Source organism: Equus asinus, chromosome 2 (assembly GCF_041296235.1).
Source record: "Equus asinus isolate D_3611 breed Donkey chromosome 2, EquAss-T2T_v2, whole genome shotgun sequence".
NCBI classification, from domain to species: Eukaryota; Metazoa; Chordata; class Mammalia; order Perissodactyla; family Equidae; genus Equus; species Equus asinus.
The window spans coordinates 128,991,538-129,013,634 of record NC_091791.1 but is presented as its reverse complement, the minus strand read 5'-3'; the positions used below and the strand labels follow the sequence as shown (position 1 = coordinate 129,013,634).

At 44.0% G+C, this 22,097-nt stretch overlaps 1 protein-coding gene across 5 annotated transcripts in view; it reads left to right on the top strand.

Moving 5' to 3' along the window:
• The window catches only part of THSD4 (thrombospondin type 1 domain containing 4), a 546,849-nt gene that overhangs the window by 102,202 nt on the left and 422,550 nt on the right, over positions 1 to 22,097 (top strand). For all 5 annotated transcript variants that reach the window (XM_070498910.1, XM_044764622.2, XM_070498902.1 and 2 more), the window contains one exon: positions 10,855 to 11,302. In XM_070498910.1, coding sequence (XP_070355011.1) covers positions 10,855 to 11,302 — 448 coding nt within the window. The remainder of the gene's footprint in view (positions 1 to 10,854; positions 11,303 to 22,097) is intronic.

Sequence of the window (22,097 nt, the reverse complement as noted above, 5' to 3'; positions counted from 1 at the left end):
CTCTTTCCTTTCTCTTTATTAGAATAAATTCAACACTTCTCCCTGTGTCCCTTCCCCCGCCTCTTCCCCCTCACACCTCTCTCCCTCTTATAAGCCTTATTCCAGGCTCAGAGCAAACCTGTCAGCTGATTCTCATGCTGGGCTTTAGATGCAGACCGTACATACTTTCTGGGGCACAGCAGCAGATCTGGTCAAACCAGCTAATGGTTGTGATGGTGTGTGCCACACAGTAGGCAACCAGGAAAGCTTTGTTTTCATCATCTTAATTTTTATTTCCCTAAGTGGTCCGAGTTTTGCCTCTTATCTTCTGTAGACATGAGATAATTTGTTGCCTGGAACAGTGCTGGCAGGAGTTTCAGTCTTCTGAACTTCTAAGAAGACATATGCACTCAACCTAAACCGTTTACTCAGAGCCGCTTTGAACTTAGCACATGCTAGCCCTTCTCCCTTTGGCAAGTGATCCTAATGGAACAGGGCGAGTTTTAGGAACACTGGGCTCTCTTTCCAGTTGTAGGCTGCAGACTCGTTTCTGTCCAGCTTTCCTTGGATCATGTGGCTCCTTGGCAAATGCATGTTTCCGGTCTTCAGCTGCTGCTTGTTCCCATTCTTGCTCCCTTAAAGTTTGGACCCTTAGGTCTCTCTAGGTGGTCAGTGGCTACCGACTTTTAATTTCACCAACTCCCTTTGCTTCCCACTCACATGTGTGGGGCTGGCTTGACTTCTTGCTTATTGGAACTCAGAGCCTTTTCGTCTCTACTAATTGGTCTAAGAGGCAACCTTTATTCAGCCACTGGTTAAAAATGCTGAGCAATTAAGCTGTGGTGTCTCACATGTGTTATTTCTGCAGCCATGCACAGAGTGCCTCTGGGTCAGACCCACTGCTCGTCTCAGGGATTATGGGCACAGGGGCAAGAAACTGACAAGCCTTGTCCTGAAGAACTAGAAGACTAGTGAGGGAGCCAGGCCTTTTACTTAACAATGTTACCAAGATACGGTGTTAATGCTGTGGCAGAGAGGTGTGCAGACTACCCCCTGAGAGCGCTGTTTGGGGGAAGCGTCCGGAAGTGTGGGGGTAGGGGGACTGGTGTTTACTTTAGGCCTGGAAGGCTGCACCAGTTTGGAAATAAGTAGGGCAGAATTCCAGGCAGAGCCTGGGAGGCACAAGAGCTCAGTGTGTTTGGGAAATGGTGAGTGATCCATTATGTCTGGAAAATTTAGGGTTGGGGGCAGAAGACAGGTGGAGCGAGATGAAGACTGGAGTTGAATCTGGGAAGATAGACTGAGACCAGACGAGGAAGGATGTAACATGGCGTCAGACTGAATGTGCCTTAAAAACTTCTAGATTTAAGCTATCTTCTGGGCAGAGATGAGCCACGAGGGTTTTTTGAAATAGAGGATAATGACTTGGGCTGTGTTCAGAAAGACAAGTCCCGTGGAGAGAGAAGTCAAATGTACATGAGGTCCCTGACCCTGACTTGGGTACCTGATGGTGAGGATGCTGTTAGACAACCTGGGAATATGCACTGGGGTGTTTGTCATCACTAATAACGCTGGACTGGGTGTCAGAGTCATTGCTATTCCTTCTTAGGTGTGTTGCCCAGGCATATTCAGACCTAAAAGGTTTCCATCTGGGTGCGAGGCTGGTGATGGCCTTTGTTGATATAATGACTTTTCAGTTATTGACAGTGACATTTCTGAAGAATATTTTGTCCCCTAACTATTTCTGTCCCCTCAGTCTTTGGGGCCTACCGCCTATTTATAAGTGGTACATTATGTCCAGACGAGATGTCTGCATATTTAATGTTAGGGTTACTGACCTGGTTTCTCTTTGTGATGTTGCTTATCCCACAGGCACAGCCTAGCGGGGGTTCTGACAGGAGGGTTCTGCATTTGCTTCTTATGATCCTCTCCACATCCATGGTTATATTTTTAACAATTCAATTGAAAACAGTTTAGTGTTTTTCTTTTTTCTATTACTTTCATATATTGAAAACCTGGGCAGAAGGCAAAAAAAAAAATTTATGGTCATACAAAATGATAAGAAATGACAAATGAGCCTGCTTCTACTCCACCCTGTTGTGTCTGCTTCCCAAAGCAATCCAGTGCCCAAAGTTTCATCTGTATCCTGCATATATGGGCATTTTCATACACTGTATACATATTTTCTCTTTTCTTTTTTAACACTAACAGGAGCACGGATATTCTCAGTTTACCTTCTTTAGTGTCTTGTTCTTAAGTGTATTTTGGAGACCATTCTGTGTCAATATATTCACATCTGCCTCATTCATGTAAACAGCTTCATAGTACTCCAATATCTAAGTGTACCATAATTTAACTAGCTCCTTATTCTCCTTCTTAAGGATGCATAGGGTATGTTTCAGATTTGTAATTTATAATCACAACTCAGATATGCAAAATGCAATTTGTTTTTCTATAACTGGACTTGGTTCATGAGCCTCTATTTCTGCTGCTGCAGGAAAATTGCCAATTCTAGGAAACTCAGATGCTCAGACACTTGATGGTAAGTGTTATCAATTCAGGGTTTATGCTCAGGTCAGTCAGGGTTCTCCCTCTTCATCTCATTCTACCCTTCTCCCTGAGGGTGACCTGGCTGCCCAGATGAGGGGCTTCTGTGCAGTTTTGGTGAAGGAAGCGAGGTGTCCACTCTGCCTCACTGGCTGCCTCCCACCCTCTGCAGTAACTGCGGCTGAAATCTGCACATGTACTCTCCTGGCCTCCAGTTGCCGAGGGCCATGTATTCCTTGTTCTTGCTGGAACCACAAAGACCCCTTCGGGATGACCCGCCAGCACGCAGGTGGGCCCCTCCCTCCCGTGTCCTGGTTGGGTGCCATGTTGGACCCGGGTTCCCCACAAGCTTGCAGGTCCCTTCTGTTTTCAGGCTCCTAAACGAATCCGGAGTTTCCATTGCACCCCAGCCCAGGCCAGAGCATACCGGCCTAATCTCCGGTTACTGCCTCTCAGTACTTCTCTCATCTGCCTGCTAGGCAAATGCTTAATTTCCTTTGGTTTGAGGAAATCATTCCAAGGTCTTAGCGCTTTCTTCATACTCTAGAGTGTAAACTATACCTCTGCTTTCCATGCCGCAGACTTTGGCTCTTGACAGACAAAGCCCGGTTTTTCAAATTCTAAAGAAACTTTTTCTCTCCTTGTGTGAGCTTTGGGTCTTCTCTTCTGTGGCACTGAAATCATCAAGGTCATTCTAGAAGCTTGCGGGGCGGGGGTGGGGGTGAGGGATTACTGAGAGGGAGAAATGTGCTGGCTAGTTTCACAAAATGTTGTCCTACTAGGGTTGTTTCAGATGTCCGGCCAGCGCAGCAGGCGCACTGAGGACCCTTGAGCCCACATCTCTGTGTGCCTCTATAAGCACTTGGGAAGATAATTCCTAGTTATGATTCCTGCTGCCTAGGATCTTTTAAAATGTCTATAAAAACCTCTTTAAAAAATGCATTTAGTCATACTAATGGATTTTGGAAAAAGCGTTTCACTTGATAGTAATTACAAATCACATCTCCCTCCCCTCCCTGGGAGCTCACAGTGCCAAGTGGAAATGCTTTGCTTCCTCAGTGAGAGGAGAAAGGAAGGAGGGGTGTGCGCGTGGTGCAGGCTGGTGTAGAGGCCGCTCTCAGATGCAGCACCCCCACCTTTGTAACTAGGAGTCTGTGAGGTTTAGCTCCGTACTTGCTTAGGCCTATCTTTGATGCTAAGACTGGCCAGGTAAATTGCCCCAAAACGTTGCCTTGGTAAGAGTTTAGTTTTGATATATAATGACAGCGCCAAGTACAAATGTGGCAGAAAGGATCCCTTTAAATCATGAGGAGATTATTCACTCTATAGCAAGATTCAATAGGATCTTCAATTTCCTCAACATCTAGTACAGGGACTTCTATCCACCCCTGATTCTGTGAGCTATCTCCAGTAATAAATAATCTTCTATCTCACACACCTCCTTCTCATTTTTCCCTATGGGAGAATTGATTTCTGTTTGCCCAGCAACTCAACTCAGGTACCTTGCTGCAAGGAATGCCACCTCTCCAAATGCTGTTAAACCCAGGACGTCCAAGATGAAGCAGTACCAGGAGACCCTCCGCTTGAGCGGGGGCAACTGGCCTCATTGCCCAGCCCCTGGGCTGTCACACTCAGACTCCTGGGGTTGCTTGCAGGCTGGTCCCAGGGGCTGCTGCTCTGTTGGATGCTGTGGCCCATGTGTGGTTCATGTTAGCACAGCTGAGAGAGGCTGGACCTCTCACAGAGACTTGACGGAGCTTGAAGAGAAAACAAAAGGGAAATAAACATGGAGAATATAAGAAATACAAACAGCCTGGCTTCTGGAGGGCAGGGTTCTTAGTGTGCCCATTCTACCCTGTACTAGAAACTAAGAAAGGAGGTGGGAAGCCATCCTCTAGCCGCAAGCAGCTGACAGACAGCCTTGCCTGCGTGGCTCCCCAGCTCTGACAGGCACGCATGGAGTGCCCTTGACCTCTTAATTCTTTCCTCCGTCTGAGAGTAAAACTGAGTCTCAGCCCATTCTGGGTCCTCCTTTCCATTCCAAGGACCTGTTTCTTCTCTGGGTGTTTGATACTGGGAACCATCTCACCCAATAGATGAGACTTTTGTTCCTGTCTAGAGCGAGGTGGCCTTGTCCTCAGTGCCACAATAGTTTAATAGTCTTTTAATAAAATATGTCATATAACAGAAATGCAATAATGGGAAGGGGAGATTTTCCTCCCTTTGGCAATAGTTGTTTGAGCTATTCATTCATTTGTTTTTTCAGTTTTTCAACCGTCAATTATTATTGTTATTATTATTTTTGCTGAGGAAGATTCACCGTGAGCTGACATCTGTGCCAGTCTTCCTCTATTTTTTAGTATGTGGGCCATCGGCACAAGCATAGCCACTAACAGAGCGGTGTAGGTCCATGCCGGGGAACTGAACCCTGGCCACTGAAGCTGAGCACACTGAACTTAACTACTAGGCCACTGGGGCTGGCCCTCAGCAGTCAATTAATTATTGAACACTTACTATGTGGCGGTCATTGTACTTAGTTTGAGGGATATAATACAAATAAGATGTATGCCCAGAAGGAGCCTACGGTCTGATAAACTAAGGCAGACTAAACAAATAAATATTATAAAAGATTATTGTGTTGTGACAGTTACATGGGGTCCAGTGGAAGGACAAAAGGAGAAGCACATCAATTCAACGGAGTGGAGAGTTGGGTTGGGATTTGGACCAAGAAAAGTTTCATTGAGGAAGTAATGCTTCAGCCAAGTCCTGAAAGGTGAATAGGTAGTTGTTCCAGGACATGGCGGGGAAGCCAGCGTAGAGGAGGAAACAGCATGCGCTGAGCATGGAGAAATAAACTGGGTTGTTCTGTTGGGAAACTCCAAGGAGTGTAATGTGGGTGGTCCATGCAACACCAGGGCTGTGACAAGAGATGCAACAGGAGCCATGTTGTGCAGGCTGGGTGACAAAGCCAAGGAGTTTGGACTTAATACAGAGAAGTGGGGAGAGTGGAAGAGCCACTGGCTCTGAAGAGTCACTGACTTCACTGACTGCAGAGTCAGGGGGTGGTGTGGTACTTGGGAGTGAAACAGAGCAGTGGTTTTCACAATGTGGTCCGCAGATCACCAGCTTCAGCATCAGCATGGCCTGGGAACTTGTTAGAAATGTAGATTCTCAGATCCCGCCCCAGATCTCCTGAATCAGACTCTGCAGGTGGGGTTCAATAGTCTGTTTTAACAAGACTTCCGGGTGATTCTGATGCTTGCTCAAGTTTGAGAACTCTTGTGGTGGAGACTAGAGGAAGAACTAGGAGGACAGTTTTGCAGGGGGAGGGATGATGAATTTGGGCTTGAATGTGTTGAGTTAGGGATGTCTGTGGGAAGGTGTGGGTGGAGCTAGCAAAGTGTGGTCCCAGGACCCAAGCATCGGCATCACCTGGGAGCTTACTACGAATGAGGAATCAGAGGCCCGCCGAGACCTCCTGAATCAGAAGCTGTTTTTTGACGAGGTCCCCAGGTGATCTGGGTGCATATCACAGGTGAGAAGCAGACTCTAGTCTAGCGGTCAGTTGGGTATACGTGGTTGACGCCCAGGAGAGGGGTCTGGGCAGGCAATAGAAATGTGGGTGTTGTCAGTTACAGATGATGGTTATAGATGACACATTTCTAGGGTATGTGCATGAGTTGGGAAGAGGGAGACTGGATGTGGTGTCTTTGCTTGAATCATCACACTGACTGGTCATGATTAACATTACAAAGCTGTACAACGTCACACATGATGAGCCCCTGGATGACAGCCAGCCTGTCGTAAGGAAAATATTTTATGTGCTTCTTACCCTTTCCAAAATGCTATTTGCAGCCAATATCTCAAGAAACAGCAATTTCCTCAGACATCCGGAACTGGAAGCACTGGGACTGGGCCCTGGTGTCAGAACCCTTATGGTCCAGTTCTTGTCATTGAGCCATACCGTGGGGGAGGGAGGCTGTGCATTTGCTTACGTTGTTGTCAGGGCTGGAAATGTGTACAAGCAGAGAAACATTATACATGATGCTCAATAGATGTTCAAAGAAGTTGCTCAATAAAGGTTGTTGAAACAAATGATGGGAAACAAAAGATAAAGACTACTTTCAGATTAAAAAATGCGTTTCTATCAGTAACCTCATTTTGATCATTACAACATCATTGTAAGTAGATAAGATGGGAATTATTTATGCTCTTATTTTAAAAAATAACAGCTTTCTTGAGATATAATTAACATACCAAAATATTCACCATTTAAAGTGTATAATTCAGTGGTTTTTAGTATATTCAGAAGGTTGTACAATCATCACTACTAATTTCAGAATATTGCCATCACCCCAAAAAGAAACCCTCTACCCTTTAGCAGTCACTCTCTATTCCACTCCCCGACTCCACGCCCAAGCCCTTGTTAACCGCTAGTCATGTTTTTGTCTCTATGAATTTACCTGTTCTGGACATTTCATAACAATGGAATCATACAATATGTGGCCTTTTGTTTGTGTCTGCCCTCTTTCACTTAAAATATTTTTGAGGTTCATAAATGTTGTAGTATGTATCAGTACTTTATCCATTTTATGGCTGAGTAATAATCCATTATTTGGATATAATATATTTTGTTTATCCATTCATCAGTTGATAGGCATGTGGGTTGTAGCTATTATGAATAGAGCTGTTATGAACATTCCTGTACAAGTTTTTGTGTAGATATATGTTTTCATTTCTCTTGGGTATGTACCTAAGATTGGAATTGCTGGGTCATATGGTAATGCCACATTTAACTTTTTGAGGGACTTCCAGATAGTTTTCCAAAGTGATTGCACCATTTTGCATTTCTACCAGGAATGTATGAGGGTTTCAGTTTCTCTACATCCTCTCCAACACTTGTTTGTATCAGTTCTTTTTATTATAGACATCCTAGTGGGTGTACTCTCATTTTGTAGGTAAGAAAATTGAGGGTGCGTTATTTGCTGTTATTTGTAGAGCTAGTAAATGGCCAAGCTAGACCTTTTTTTCCCCAAAGCAAATACTTGTTTGATGCACGCTCTCTGCTAGGCCTTATGAAGTCCTTTGCTCTCATTAAGTCATTTACTCTTTACAACAACCTATAAGGAAGGATCATCTTTACCATAAATGCATACAGGGCCGGGACTGGGCCTAGGGTGGAGCATTTAAGGAGACATCACTCTCAGGTTCGACCAGCACTTGCACGACCCTGAGAGTGTCTCCTTAAATGTTGCTCCCTGTGTGCTTCACTGGTCTCATCCCAGTCCTGGCCCTGTTTAAAGAAACTGAGGCATCAAAAGACTGGGTAACTTACCCAACGTTTCATGATTAGTAAGTGGTGGAGTTGGGATTCAAACCCAGGAAACCTGGCTTCAGAGTCCAAGTCATTAACCACCATTGATATGCTAACACCCATGTTCTTGATCTCACACCGGGCTTTTTTCATTTTTCTCAAGGCCCAACTTTCCAAAATTAGCCAGAGCTCTGACAAGTGCTGAATCCTGAGTAAAATCCCAGAGGTAGATTATGGGGAGACCAAGCAGAACTAATTGACCTCACAGCCCCCCAGGCACCTACCGCATGCTCCCCTGGAAGGGTTAACTGGCCACATGGGTTCCCTCGGCCACATCTGTGCTTATTATCTCAACTCTGCATAAATCTGCCCAGTTCCTGGAGGCCCCCTGCAAGTGGCCAGATGGAGCGTGTCCTGGTGGGGAAGAGGCCATTCTGAACCGTCAGAATGATTAGCTCTGACTGCCGTAAGGAAAACACACATTCTCTTGGCCAAGTGAGGATGAATCTTTTGCTTGTCCAAGTGTTCTGAGTCAAGTATTCAGAAATCGTCTCTCATAATCACACCCTAATTGGCCTCTCATTCCTTTTAGTCTATTTATCAGAATTAGCTAGTCGTTTTTATTCAAATCATTATCTTTCCAATGGTGTTGCTGTTTGTGTGGATTGAATGGTTCTCCAGTTTAGAGCCTCCTATAAGGCAATGTGAATACAAAAATATACATTTGCACATGTGTATGTTATCCCCCTCAGGGGTGATGGGCAGCCTTTGAAAGATGCTTACACAAGTCATCAGCCAATGATGGTTCTCCCTCGGCTCCCCAGGAGTAAAGAGCTAGTCAGTCTTGGTTCAGCAGCTCCCACTGGATGAACTGCAGCAGTGCAGCCTGGCTCAGGCCAGCAGATTTTTGTATATGTCACAAACTCAGAGGTTTTAAAAAAATTTTTATAGCTATCTGTCTCCATTAAAAGTGATAAATTTTGTTGTTGAATTCTCATCCTTTCGCTTGGAATTTCAATTCTGTTCTATGACTTCGTTCCAAAGCCATAGGTCTGTGGACCAGCAACACCAGCATCGCCTGGGAGCTTGTTGGAAATGCAGAATCTCAGGCCCCACCCTGGACCTCCTGAATCAGATCTGCCTCTTAACAAGATCGCTAGGTGATCCACTGCTACACGTGTCTTCATTTCTCTCTTACCTTCAGGTGGGGTCTCCACCTAGTATTTTGAGGCTAGAATTCTTGGTAGACTTTCAGATCTTAAAGAAAAAATGACACACACACACACAGAAATTCTTTCCTTCATCTTTGCATGATGTCATTCATTTTACCCGGCCTACCACAAGAAAGAAAAAGGCAAATTACATCCAAGTTATATATATTTTTAAGACTAAGTTCTTAATTGCATCTCTTAAAGCAGCATGCTAGATCCCCCATCATTAACAGAGTCCCAAGTGTTGCCAAGATTAATTGAGAAGTGGCTAAAGGCAAAATAAACACTGTAGCACAGTTTAATTCAAAACCATATCAGCTAAGAATGAAGGTGCAATTAGTGATAAAGGTGTTAATAATTAGTCGTGGTCTGTTAAATTTTATATTCAGTGGTTATGTAGAGTGAAGAGAGAATTTCCTCATGAAGGCAGAAATTAATGTTTCACCTTGATTGTTGTTTTAACGTGCTTATTTTAATGGGGCCATCCTGTAGAAACGGTTGGGCACATTTCCAGTTTTACGTAAACGTAGAATTAATTATTATGGAAGCATAATTTTAGAGTTGGAACTATTTTGCAGTCATTTAATCCAGTTTGGTAATTTTACAAAAAAGTAAGAGTTAGATGACTTACTTAAATCCTTCCACAGAGTATTGGAACCTTGTGTCTCAACTCTCAGACTAATGATGGTGAAGCCTTCTCAGGTCCCTCCAGACAGAAGTACTTCCTCCTGCCTCAGAAAACCCAAATCACCATTTGTCGTATTGCTTCCAAGGCCCTTTCTCCACATGGCATTAGTTCTAGCTGCTTTCAGTTGTAAGCCTGGGGGCTTGGGACCCCTATGCAGTTCACTTTTATATTTCCTCACCATGCCTAGCTTTGTATTTTGCAAACAGTAGTTGTGTAATAAATTTACATGCAGTGGTGTCCTGGAGCTGTTTTTCCCTGCTCTATGGAGCTGATTGTGTCTTCACATTGGTAGCTTGACACTGGCCATGGTGGGAGTATTTATACCATGGGCAAATTCTATAAATCAGGGCTTTTTTTCCCCCTTGGAAGCCAGTTATTAAACGTTTACCAGCACACCACTGTTTACATGATTTTCCTAAGGTCTTACAAGGCAAAACGTCTTGACAAAATATAAAGAGCCTTACCACTGTGGAGGTGACCATTCACCCGTTGCTCAGCATGGGTTGCCTCAAGAGTGGTGGAGTAGCCAATTGCTCACTGTCCTCTAATTTCTTCAGGGATTAAGTTTAACCAGGGAAAGTCAGGCCTCAGGACAGTTAGAGTGTGGTTGTTTAGCTAAGTTCCACTTCCCTGGAAAAGCTATTTGGGCATGAGTGGTAATGGAAACGGTCTGAAATGTCAGGCACAGTTGAGTGAGAAAAAATCCACAAATTATTATTAGGAAAAAAGTGAACAGGAAGTTACTATGGCTGAAATTACAATTATATCTTTATCCTTCTCAGAAAACCTTCAGTGGTTCCCTGTAACATACAAAATTGCCCCAACTCGCTGACATAAGTCACGTACTGACCACGGCTTACCGTTCTAACCTCATTTTCAACCACTCTCATCACCCACTGTTGACTCCCACCCTCATTCTACTTTCTAGCCTCTGTTCTAGCCTCCACGATGTTCCCTGCTCCTGGAATGCCCCCCTCTACCTCCCTGTTCCACCACAGGCTCTCTCCCGAGCGTTCATTCCTACCCAGTCCCCTCTACCATGGTCCAGAGCTTCTGGGTGAACATGAAAATTCCTATGACTCTGTTCATCCCCTCTCTTGTGTGTCTCTCTTTAGGAGCAGGACCCGAGGTCCCATCGGCCCTGGCAAGTATGGCTATGGTAAGGCGCCGTACATCTTACCACTGCAGACGGACTCTGCCCACTCACCGCAGAGGCTTCGGAGGCAGAGGCCCTCATCTCGGCATTCAAGGTCCCAGGGAGCATCTGGTTCTAGCCCTGGCTACAGCCCGCCAGCCTACCGGGCCCCCCAGCATGGGCCTCTGTACCAGAGTGACAGTGGCCCTCGTTCTGGACTGCAGGCCTCAGAGGCCTCCATCTACCAGCTGCCTTTGACCCATGATCAAGGCTTCCCTGCAGCTTCAAGTCTCTTCCATAGCCCAGAAACAGGCAGCAGCCATGGCACCGGAGCCCACAGGGCAGCTCAGAGCTTCTCCCAGCCTGCCCGGTCTACGGCAATCTCCTGCATCGGGGCCTATCGGCAGTACAAGCTGTGCAACACCAACGTGAGTCCTCACCGCCTCTTACTGGGCCTGGAATCAGCTGCTATGCTTATCTTTGTGTCGATTGGCAGTGAACATGTGGAAGACAGTGAAGGCGTAGTTTTTTAGGCCATGTTAATGTACCTGTTTATATTCCCTCCTTCTCTTTTCTCTTCATGTAGCCTCCTCATGTACTTTTCTTTCTTATAAGGTTGTGACTTTAGTAACTGATGAGTAACTTCTTGAGTCGCTTACTGACAATCACTATTGCTGCATATCAAACAACCCCCAAATGCTTAGTGACCTTATGACAACAGTATTTATTCTTTGCTCATGGGTCTGTGGGTCAAGTGCAGTTGGCTGTTTAGGGCCACCAGTGGTGGAGCCAAAGAAGGGGGAGTTTTGGGAGTTTGACTAGCATAGGTATCACCCAGTAAGTTTCCTGGAGGTTGCCTGCTATTCCAGGCATGAACATGTTAGATACCATATCGTGAAAAAATCTGGTAGTGAATAACTTGCTGAGATTCCATAGCTAATGAGGAGCAAAGCAAATTATAAATGGAAACTACATAAGATGACCAAATGTGTTTTTTAAAAAAAATCAGTATAAATACTGTGTATATAAAAGAGAAAGGAATAAGAGAATGTTTAAAGGTTAAATTTTTCATTAATAATTTAATCTGCCTTAATACTCCGTTACCAGGTAACAGGACAGCTGTTATATATTAGCTTCAATTTCCTCATTAAAAATATATTTCCTGCTATAGAGTTCATAGAAATGACTTAATTTGTGATTTTAATAATTCCTCTGAATGCCTGGATTGCTTTTTAGCTTGTTCTTCCACTGACAGACTTCAAGAATTCTTAATTTTTGTAAAGCAGTAATTTTTCTAAGGCCATTACTAATCAGTCAACCAGTAAGTCTCAGTTGAGCATCATTGCTTGTCTTGTAACAGACCAGATACCATGAAGGATAAAAGAAAAGTCATATTATCTACCTCATAGAGTTGTTATGAGGATCAAATGAGGTGATGTTAGGAAAGTGCTTTATAAATTGAAAAGAAATACTTGTGTCCATGATCAGACATGGTCCCTGTTCTTGAATATCCATTGCTATCCTTTTAAAGTGAAATGAATTCATTTCTAATGTAGAATATATTTTCCCATTGAGTAGTATGTTTCTTAATTTTAAGACCAAGTAAACTATAAAGATAAGGGAAAAGAGACAGAGGGTGTTTGGTATGTATGTGGACCTGATGTCTGCTTAGCATTTCTTTCATTTAATCTACATTTTGTAAGTATGCATTTTTTGCTAGACCTATGCTGCCAACAGCAGGGCTGTTTCTCCCCATGTAGAAGTTGTGGCTGCTCTGGGTGCTGGGGTAACTCCAAACTGAGGAGATTGAATTGCAAGGAATCTTAGAAAATTCTTGTGAATTCATGATGTCTGCCATCATTTTGGAAGTCGGCAAAATAACATCTCACCCCAGGACAAAGAAGTAACTGTTGACAAAGGATTGTGCAGGTTTTATTCCCTTCTCTTGGTTGTAACATTTTACATAGTGTCCTTCCCAGTGCACCCTATCATCCCAAATCACGTCCTACTTACTTTATTCAGAGATGTCATTTCTTAGAGGTCCCATTACTACATATCTTCTTTTTATAAGCCTATGGCTTCTTGTGACTTGAGGTGTAAGCCATGAACACTTTAAAACTCCCATGTTAGGGGCCCCTAAGAGCTCTCCTAGGTTTGATGCTTTGCTGGGAGGACTCACGAGACTCAGCACATAGTCATACCCACAGCTCTGATTGATTACAATGAAAGGATACAGAGCAGAATCAGCAAAGAGAAAGGCACGTGGGGCAAAGTCCAGAGGACAACAGGCACAAGCTTTGGAGAGTCCTCTCCCTGTGGAGTTGTGCAGGACACACTTAATTCCCCCAGCAATGCTGTGACAATGTGTGTGAAGTGTTGTCTACCAGAGAGGCTCATTAGAGACTCCATGCCCAAAGTTTTTATTGGGGTCTGATCACATAGGCACCCTCTGCCTGCCGCATACCCAAATTCCAGACTCCCAGGAGGAAAGCACGAGTTCAGCATACATTATCTTGCTTGTACAAATAGTTTGGGCATAGTGAGTCACTCTTATCACTTGGAGAGTGATGGAAACTCTTCTGAAATGCCAGTTCCCAGATGCCAGCCAAAGACCAACTTTGCAAGCAGGCCTTTCTGAGGAGAACAGTCTTAGTCCTGTATCTTATTTGCGCACTCCCTACGTGAACCCGTGTGCTCCAGCATCTCAGCATCAATGACCTTATGTAGACATTTACATATCTTCCCCAATGTCCAACCTGAAGAGATAACATGAACCCCCAAATTATGTAAATTTTCCCACTCAAAGAGGAAAAAGGTGAAGGACAATATTGTAAAAAATTTTACTAATCTAACAGAGAATACAGGTTATCACTTATGTCCTCTCCAAAGATTAGAAAATAATGCATGCATTTAGAGATCTCTCCCAGTTATTACCTGGGAGAAGAAAAAGAATGGAAAGTAGGCCAGGGCAAGTTGGAAATAGCCATTGACTTCGGAACTCCATCCCTTAAACTAAGTGCCCAGTATATCTCACCCAAGTTTTGGGTGGAATATCCCTTTTCTAATCCCACCCCCACAGTAGAATGCTGTCTTGAGATGCATGGTAATGCATATGAAGGTGGTCTGAGTTAGGGGATATGTTTTTGCAGCCTTCCATTTCTCGGAACAGTCTCATCATTGGTCATGGTCCCTCCCTTTACACTCTTATGGTCCAATGGTAGAGAAGGTGCCAAATGCAGCCGCTAGTTAGTCATTGTGCTTGGTGCTGGAGCATGTTAGCGAGGGGAAAGACCTGTAGGGGACAGAGCAGGAAGCCATAGGGTTGGGAAAAACTCCACTGAGGAGTGTACAGTTGAGATGGGCTTTCAAGGATGGCCAGAAAAAGAGAAAAGAGCACTGGGGGCAAAGAAGCAGGAGGGCAGGATTGTATTAGAATCTCAGGTGCTGTGATGACTGCCAGGTGGTAGAGACCCTCCTTCCTTTCCCCCCCCACCTCCTCCTACCCACTTTAAATAATCACAGCCTTATTGGGGAATTTATTCTTTAACATCTCAAAACAGAAGTATCTCATGGGCCTTGTTTGACTTTCATACATGAGATAGATGGGTGAGAAACTTCTTAAAACATAGTGCAAAGTCAAAAAGCAATTCTATCCACTGGTTTAACTGGATGTTAGGCCTGCAAGGCAGTGTGGGATAGTGGGCTTGGGAGCAAAGCTGAACTGGATGTAAACCCCAGTTTCCCTGGGCAAGTTATTTAACTCTCTGAGGACCATCTGCCAAGCGGAGATAATAATAGTACCCACTCTCCATAGGGTTGATGTGAGGTTCAGAGAAGATCGTGTATATAAGGAGCTGGGTCTGGTGCTGACACATTGTTAATAAATAAACTCTTTTGACCTGGATAAGTGAACGTGGCTTACGTGCCTCTCTGTAGATAGGAATGGAGTAAGGTCTCCGCATATCTGAACAGCTTCCAATTTTGAGGTACTAAGTCATGACATTGTGGATGAGATGGTCAGCCTTGTTCAGAGTTCCCTTTGTCCTCTGGTTAGCTTTGGTCCAGAGGCCTTTCCCTTTGCCCAACAATAAAACAAGATTGTTGAGAGACCCAACATTTTAGTTGTGATGTAGTTTCACTGTAATCACCTTTGGGTCATATTAAAAGTGATGAAAGTGAAACTATACATAACTTCATGCCGATGAATTCTTTACACCCTCAAATGTGCATGTTTAATGTGAAACCCTATCTTATGTCATCTGGGAATTTTAAGCATTCTAGTGTGTCTTTAGGATTATTTGATTCATGTAAGGTGTCCACTATGAAATACTGCAAAATTGATAATAAATACAGCACTAATGATCTCTGAAAGTAGTTTTTAAAGATAAAGAAGGGTTTTTTTCTTGCTTACAATGTGTATGGGTACGTTAAGGTGGCAAAGCCCAGGATGGATAGAGAATCTGTGGTCTTTTAGAGCAGGCATCAGTCTTAGACATCTACTAGTGCAATGCTCCAAGTCAGTCACCACTGCAGGTTCTTGCTTGGAGTCCATAAACACAGCATTGACATTGACTGAGTGGGTCAGGTGTTAGGCTGTGGGTCAAGGACACTGAGGTTAGAACAAGCCCCGGCTCTAAGCAGCTCAGAGTCCAGTGGGAGAGAGAGCCCCATAAATAGGTAATAACAAGTACATGGTGTAGGCATCACTGCATGTGCAGTGTAGGGGCTTTGAGATCTCTGGACAGTGAAATTAACCTGGCATGGGTGGAGTCAGTGGAGGCCTCCTGGAGAACTGCAGGCTACCCGGGTGAGGGGAGGATTTTTCTAGGAAAAGGGGGTGACAGTGATCCTAGAGGCCCTTTGTGCTCCCATAAGGACTGAGGAGCAAGATGGGGGGTCTTGGGGAACCTCTCGGTGGAATCAGATGTTTTTCCAATGAGCGGTGTCTTCCCTGCAAGTATGTCCTCAGCAGTGAAGGGGCAACACAGGGAGGTATCCATAGTTTATCCACAGCCCTGCACTTGCTCAGCTGTGGCTAAAAATAACAAGTACTCAAGGAATCAAGCAAATAGTTAAGTTTCTTCTTTATGGAAGCTCATTGAAGGCCAAGATTTGGGAGCAAAAGAGCTAGTCTTTATAGGGGTGAAACAGGAAGAGAGAACATACAGCAATCCCTCAGGTGCCTGAGGGATGTAGTTAAAATAAAAGTCTTTTCTACTAGCTGTTTCTGGGGTTTTGTATTATTATTTGCTAACTATGTTAACCACCACGACACTTTATGCCCTTTTTCCTGGAGGCCTAAGTGTCTCTCTCGCCACCTTCCTCTCTTTAGGCACTCTGAACTCAACGCTTTCTCCCTGGAGAGGAGACTGACACTCGGCTCCTCCTGGAGAAGGGAGGCTGCAGTGGGTCAGCTGGTGCAAGGCGGGGACAAGGTTATGAGTCTTTAAAGGGCTTTGCTGCCAAAGGAGACGTGATCCTGAGTTTAGACAGAGTGCACTTAATGTTATGAGGGGAAAAACTCCTGGGGCTAAAAGCAGCTTGTAGCAAACGTGGATACGATGATTTCTGGTATCAATGACTCTCCAGTAAATTTCCCTGGGGGAGACTGGCTTCTGACAATGGGTTTGTCCCCCTGGAGTTGTTTCTGTCTTGGAGTAAGTGAAAATGAAGGGAAGATGTTGGACAAATCTCCCATGTAGCTAAGCTCTCTTTAGGCAGTTCCAATTCTACCCCATTTCTAGTCTCACACTGAATGAGAAAGGAACTGACAAACAACTTCCTGTAGTTTTAAGGAGAAACTTAGCAGGTGGGCCAGGTAAGAATTCAGTCTATTTCTGTGAGACGTAAAACTTGCCAGGAACTGTGGGGCCAGTTAGTGGATGGATAGGCCTTCTAACTGAGGGGCGTAACGTAAGTTTCTCTAATCAGAGCTTATCATCAATCTCCTTATCTGGGAAATACATGCTAGGGTCAGTGCTTTTTGCATCATTCTGTTTTCCATCCTCTCAGACCACTGGGAATTTTCCATGGAAAATTCTCTTATTGACTTTTTCATATTCTATCAATGGCCTTTCATTTATATATGAAATACATCTGTGAATATATGAACATTAAACGTTAAATATATAAATATAAATATCCACATGTATTGTATATAAGTATGTTTAATATGTATGAAACAGATATGTATGAATCACACACACACACATATATATGAATTGTTCACAAATGTCGCTTTTCATGATTATGAAACGTAGTACAGATTGTAAGAAATATCACAGTGGTAGAGAGAGGCATATACTAGTCCCTCTCCCAAGATGTAATCACAGTCAGTCATTTTTAATTTTTAGTTCTTATGGTCATTCTCTCCTTAACTCTAAATAGCATACTAATACCTCTGCTTCTTGATGTATCAACTTCATATTTTTTCGTCGACTCCTCGCTTTGAAAGATCTAGAAATGACCTCCTTTCCTCCCACTCTGCTGATCTCTGCTAGCCATGTTTTTATTTTTAATTATATTTTTGACTATATATAGTATATTAACAATTTTTGTTTTCTTTGTTTGTCAATATTGGGAAGGATCAGTCAGCTTCTTGCATTGTAAGATTAGAAATTTAGTGCCCAACAGTTCACTAAATTCTTCTCATTGGATTACATGTTTTGTTTACGGATTTGTCTCACCTTGGCCTGTGAAATCCCTACAAGAGACTATTATGAGGGATTCTTCTCTGTATCCTCAATAGTCACAACACCTACCACATGGGAGAGACACAAGGAATATTTGCTTTGAAGGAATTTCCATTCTGCCCTGGCAGATAGCACCGGGGAAGGAAGCCAGTCATATTCATGTGACCCCTAAGGTAGCAACTAGGAAATTTTGTACCTTGTAGGGGAGTGGGAGTTTTGAATGTTTTAAAAAATTTACATTTTGCCGTATACTTCCTGATTAGTTAGAAAAAAGATGCTCCCTTTTAGACCTTCTTAGAGATATAGAGATATGTAAATAATCTAAGGAGGGAGGAATAAATAAGCACTCCTAGGATAGACCTGGATTTGTACGGATGTGTGTTCAAAGTACTTAAATGTGTAGGGTACTCCTGGGTGAATGGATGGGCTTAGTCATATTAACGTCTTTTGAGTCTTGATGTTACTGTATGTATTGTATTGAATGTATTGAGTGTATTGATGTATGTATTGAATGAGAGGGAAATACTTTTCTCTAGAAGAATATTATGAACTTGGATGGGGAAAAAAAATGTTTGAGAACTAAGAAACCCTCAGGTTTTTTTCCTTTCTTATTTTAAATCCCAAGCCTTGGCCCAGCTCTTTGGATGGACCAGTTGGCTAACTGTCTGGAGGAGTGCTGAAAGTGGTAAGAGGGCACAGAAGAGTTTTTGTGAGGCTGAGTTTGTTCCAAGTGACTCAAGAAATCAGATATTAAATATATTTGAAAAATGTGCTGGATAACCTGTAAGAAATTTTGGTCCATGGTTATATTATTCTACAGCTAGAACACAAAGCCTGTTTCCAGCTGCAGAAGAGAAACGAGGGGAATGTTTGCTCAGAACACCTGCCTTTCGGGCACTTACAGCTTATGGAACTGCTGGATTCGTTTTGATGTCTGCTGGATTCATTTTCATTTAGATTCCAATTCAGCTAAATGAAAATGAATCCAGAGACATTTATTAAACATTACTACATGCTAGAAACCTTAATGTCTTACTAATTTAATCCTCACAAGAATCCTTGGGGAGTGCACGTGGTGCTGGGTTTGTTACTGAAATGCAGTCACTTAGGTTTAGAGAAGCAAAGTGCTTTGCCCAAGGTCACATAGCCACTTTCTCATGGCAGTGCAGGGACATTTTCTAGGTTTCTTTTTTTAGATTTCTTCGCTGTGGTGATGTTAAATACATCATATGTTGCTATGGTAGCTGGTCTTTTGATTGATGCCAAAGTAATGTAAAGGATAAAAAAAATGCGTATCTGACCCAGGCAGGTTTCAGGGTCATGTTCCTTGTTGCCTCCTTCATTGGGGATGATGCTCTTCAGTCTCCTGGGGAATTGAAAGCAATTAATTGCCAAAAGGTAAATGTGTGATCACCAACAGTGGCCTCTTGAGCAGTGAAGTTAGGCACTGGCACTTGTCATCTCAGACTAACCAGGGTCACTAGAAACAGCCTGAGTTTCCATAATACTCTTTGTGACTCATAGCAACCCCAGGCAATTGTCTCAATGGAACTTTGGATAGAGCCTGAAGTGCATTATAAGGACTCAGCTCATTCTATTAAAGTACATTTTTATTCCTCTTCCCATAAGAGACCAGTGGAAACATCCCTCCCTCTTTGGGGTGGAAGGGAAGCATTTGATGGAGATTATCTCCCAGGGGCATTTCTTGGCTATAAAGCTCCGGTCTTTGCTGGCCCCATCCTGAGTGAGCCTGATCTCTATCTACATGGCTTTTTCCCTGTCTCAGTTTCCTGGCCTGAAAATTACAAGAATCTGTGCCCACGGAAAGGATTAGCTGTCTGCAGGAAATCTGCCCAAAGCCAATTCACAGTGTAATATAGAGACAATTACTGATAAGGTGAGGGTGACTCAGTCTACGGCATCAGGAAACAACCCACTTAAAATATAACAAATGTAAAATGATCTGAAACCTGGAAGTTTTCACTTCAGAGAGTCTGTTACAATGAGAGATCATCTACTGATAATAGTATGACAAGCACAAACAGATGTAATCTCCAAAAGAGACATGAAACAGAATTTCCCCAGCCCTGCTTGGTTTTCATCCTCAGTCCACAGTTCCCTGCTCCTTACAGCTGGGGCTGCTTCACCAGGTGTCAGACGCTAAGTCTGACCTTGGCCTTGAGGACCTCTCCTGACAGGAAGCAAGAAGGAGTTAAGGCCTCCTTGTCTGAGGACCCATTGCAAATTGACTTTGCTGTCACGCAATCTTAAGGGGTTCATGGCATGCTAGTTACTGGCATAGGTTCTACCCAGAGTGTCTGGGTTCAAATCCTGCTTGCCACTCCCTCTGTGACCTTGGGCAGCTCAGTTAACTTTTCATTGCCTTGGCTTCTTCATGTGACAAAGGAGTATATTAGTTGTGCAGATTAAATGAGCTAACATACATAAATCATGTGGTAGAGTATCTGGCATTTAGTAAGTGTCAATAAAAGTTAGCTATTCTTAACATCATCGTCATCACTCCAGGCTTCTGCCTTCCTCTCCTGTACCATAATTCTGCCTCAATAACCCACGTCCATATCTGGGCCCTGTGAGCTTTGCCCTTCTCTGGCCAGGTCCCTCTCCTCCCCAGGAAGTAGTGCCCTACCTCTAACTGGCAGCTTGCCTGGTTCATGTGAGTCCCTGCTCGGGGTCATGCACAGGGCCATGCCCATCTGCTAGGGCACCTTGTTACCTTCTGCTGCACCTTCCCTTGCTGGGTACCGTAGTCAGCCTTGGGCTGGGCTGCTTCCTGGCAACTGTAGATGGATTTGCTGCCTCAGCACCTGACTCCCCACTGAGTCTGATGCCACATTAAGCCCTCGTGCCTTAGGAGGTAACTGGGCCATGCTCAGATATAAAGAACTTGTTGGGGCTGGCTCCGTGGCCGAGTGGTTAAGTTCACGTGCTCTGCTGCAGGCGGCCCAGTGTTTCGTCAGTTTGAATCCTGGGCGCAGACACGGCACTGCTCATCAAACCAAGCTGAGGCGGCATGCCACATGCCACAACTGGAAGCACCCACAACTAAGAATATACAACTATGTACGGGGGGCTTTGGGGAGAAAAAGGAAAAAATTAAATCTTTAAAACAAAAATGATTCTAAAATAATTTGGACTTAAAAAAAAAAAGAATTTGTTGACGGGATGGGGTATCCTGAATGACCCATCACAGGTGACTGGTTGTCTTGGCAGATGCATATGGATGGAATAAGACTGCCAGGTGTTAGTGGGGTATTAAAACACCCTGTAGATTTATAAACTACAGGCACATGCAAGGCTGGCTGAGGGCCAAATGGGTTTGGAAGGGCTCAATACTGATAAATTTCTATTATACAAATATTACATATTTATTGCAGAAAAATTAGACAATACAAATAAACCAAAAGTTAATCATGAAGAGGAAAGAAACATCTATAACCCACCTTCCAGAGATAAGACTTTTAACTCTCTCTCCACACCGCCCCCCGATAATGATTGTAACACTTTTTTCACTTAATGGATTGTGGACTGCTTTCCATGTCATGAAATATACATTTATGTCATCAAATATTGAGCAATTCAAAATGATTCTGAAGGTGCTTTGGTTCATGGTCTGGCCAATAGGCAATACTTTGCTGATGGAGAGAAAGAGATTAAGCAGACTGGCCAAGTTTTTGTGGTCTGCAGCTTCCAATTCTGGTAACTGCCACCAGGTTAATTAGCATGGCTTCTGGCTGAAGCCTCGTTGTAGCTTGGCTTTGCATAGGTGTGGTTAATTGAGGAACAGGACATTTAGCCCGCTTGTTCTGGTCTGTTTCCGTATGAAAACCTACAACCCAGCAGCTCATCTCTGGTTTCTGATGATAGCCGGGGTGGGCGGTCAGTGCTCTGGGCTCTCTTCCTATCTCACTTTGGGACCTTGGGATGCCACTTCTCCGGTCCTCGGTTTCCTCATCTATAAATTGAAGGGGTTGGATTTGGTTCTCTTCTGCTCGAACGCTATGTGTTAAGGAATTTGGAGTGAGATTGAGGCTTGGGTGTGGCTCTTCATTGCTGCTGCACAGTCTGGTGCCTGGCTGGCGGCACCAGAATACCTGAGGGAGCAATTCAACCATGTCTTCCTGGGCCTGTTTCCCCACCCTCCCACTGGGGTGAGGGCAAAGAATCTGTATTTTTAATAAGCTCCTTAGCAAGTCTTTCTCATTGCAAGGTTGGTGCCTTCTCCCAAGTCACCCAACTGATCACATCCTAGTCGAACTCTGGTTCTGGCCAAAGGGTTGTAAAAAGCAGCTTAACCCCAAATCCTTCATGGAGACAGCTGGTATTGCTGGAAGCCTACCTGGTTCTGGCTTTAGGGACGCTAGCAGCTTGGCTTCCACCGCCCTTGGAGACAGCCTTCCCTGGCTTGTCAGCTTCTCACTGGTTGTCAGAGTTCAGCCCACCCTGCCCGTCCACCTGGCCCTTTTATCCCCACCAGTTTCCATCACGTTCTATTTCATATGGCTTCCTGCTC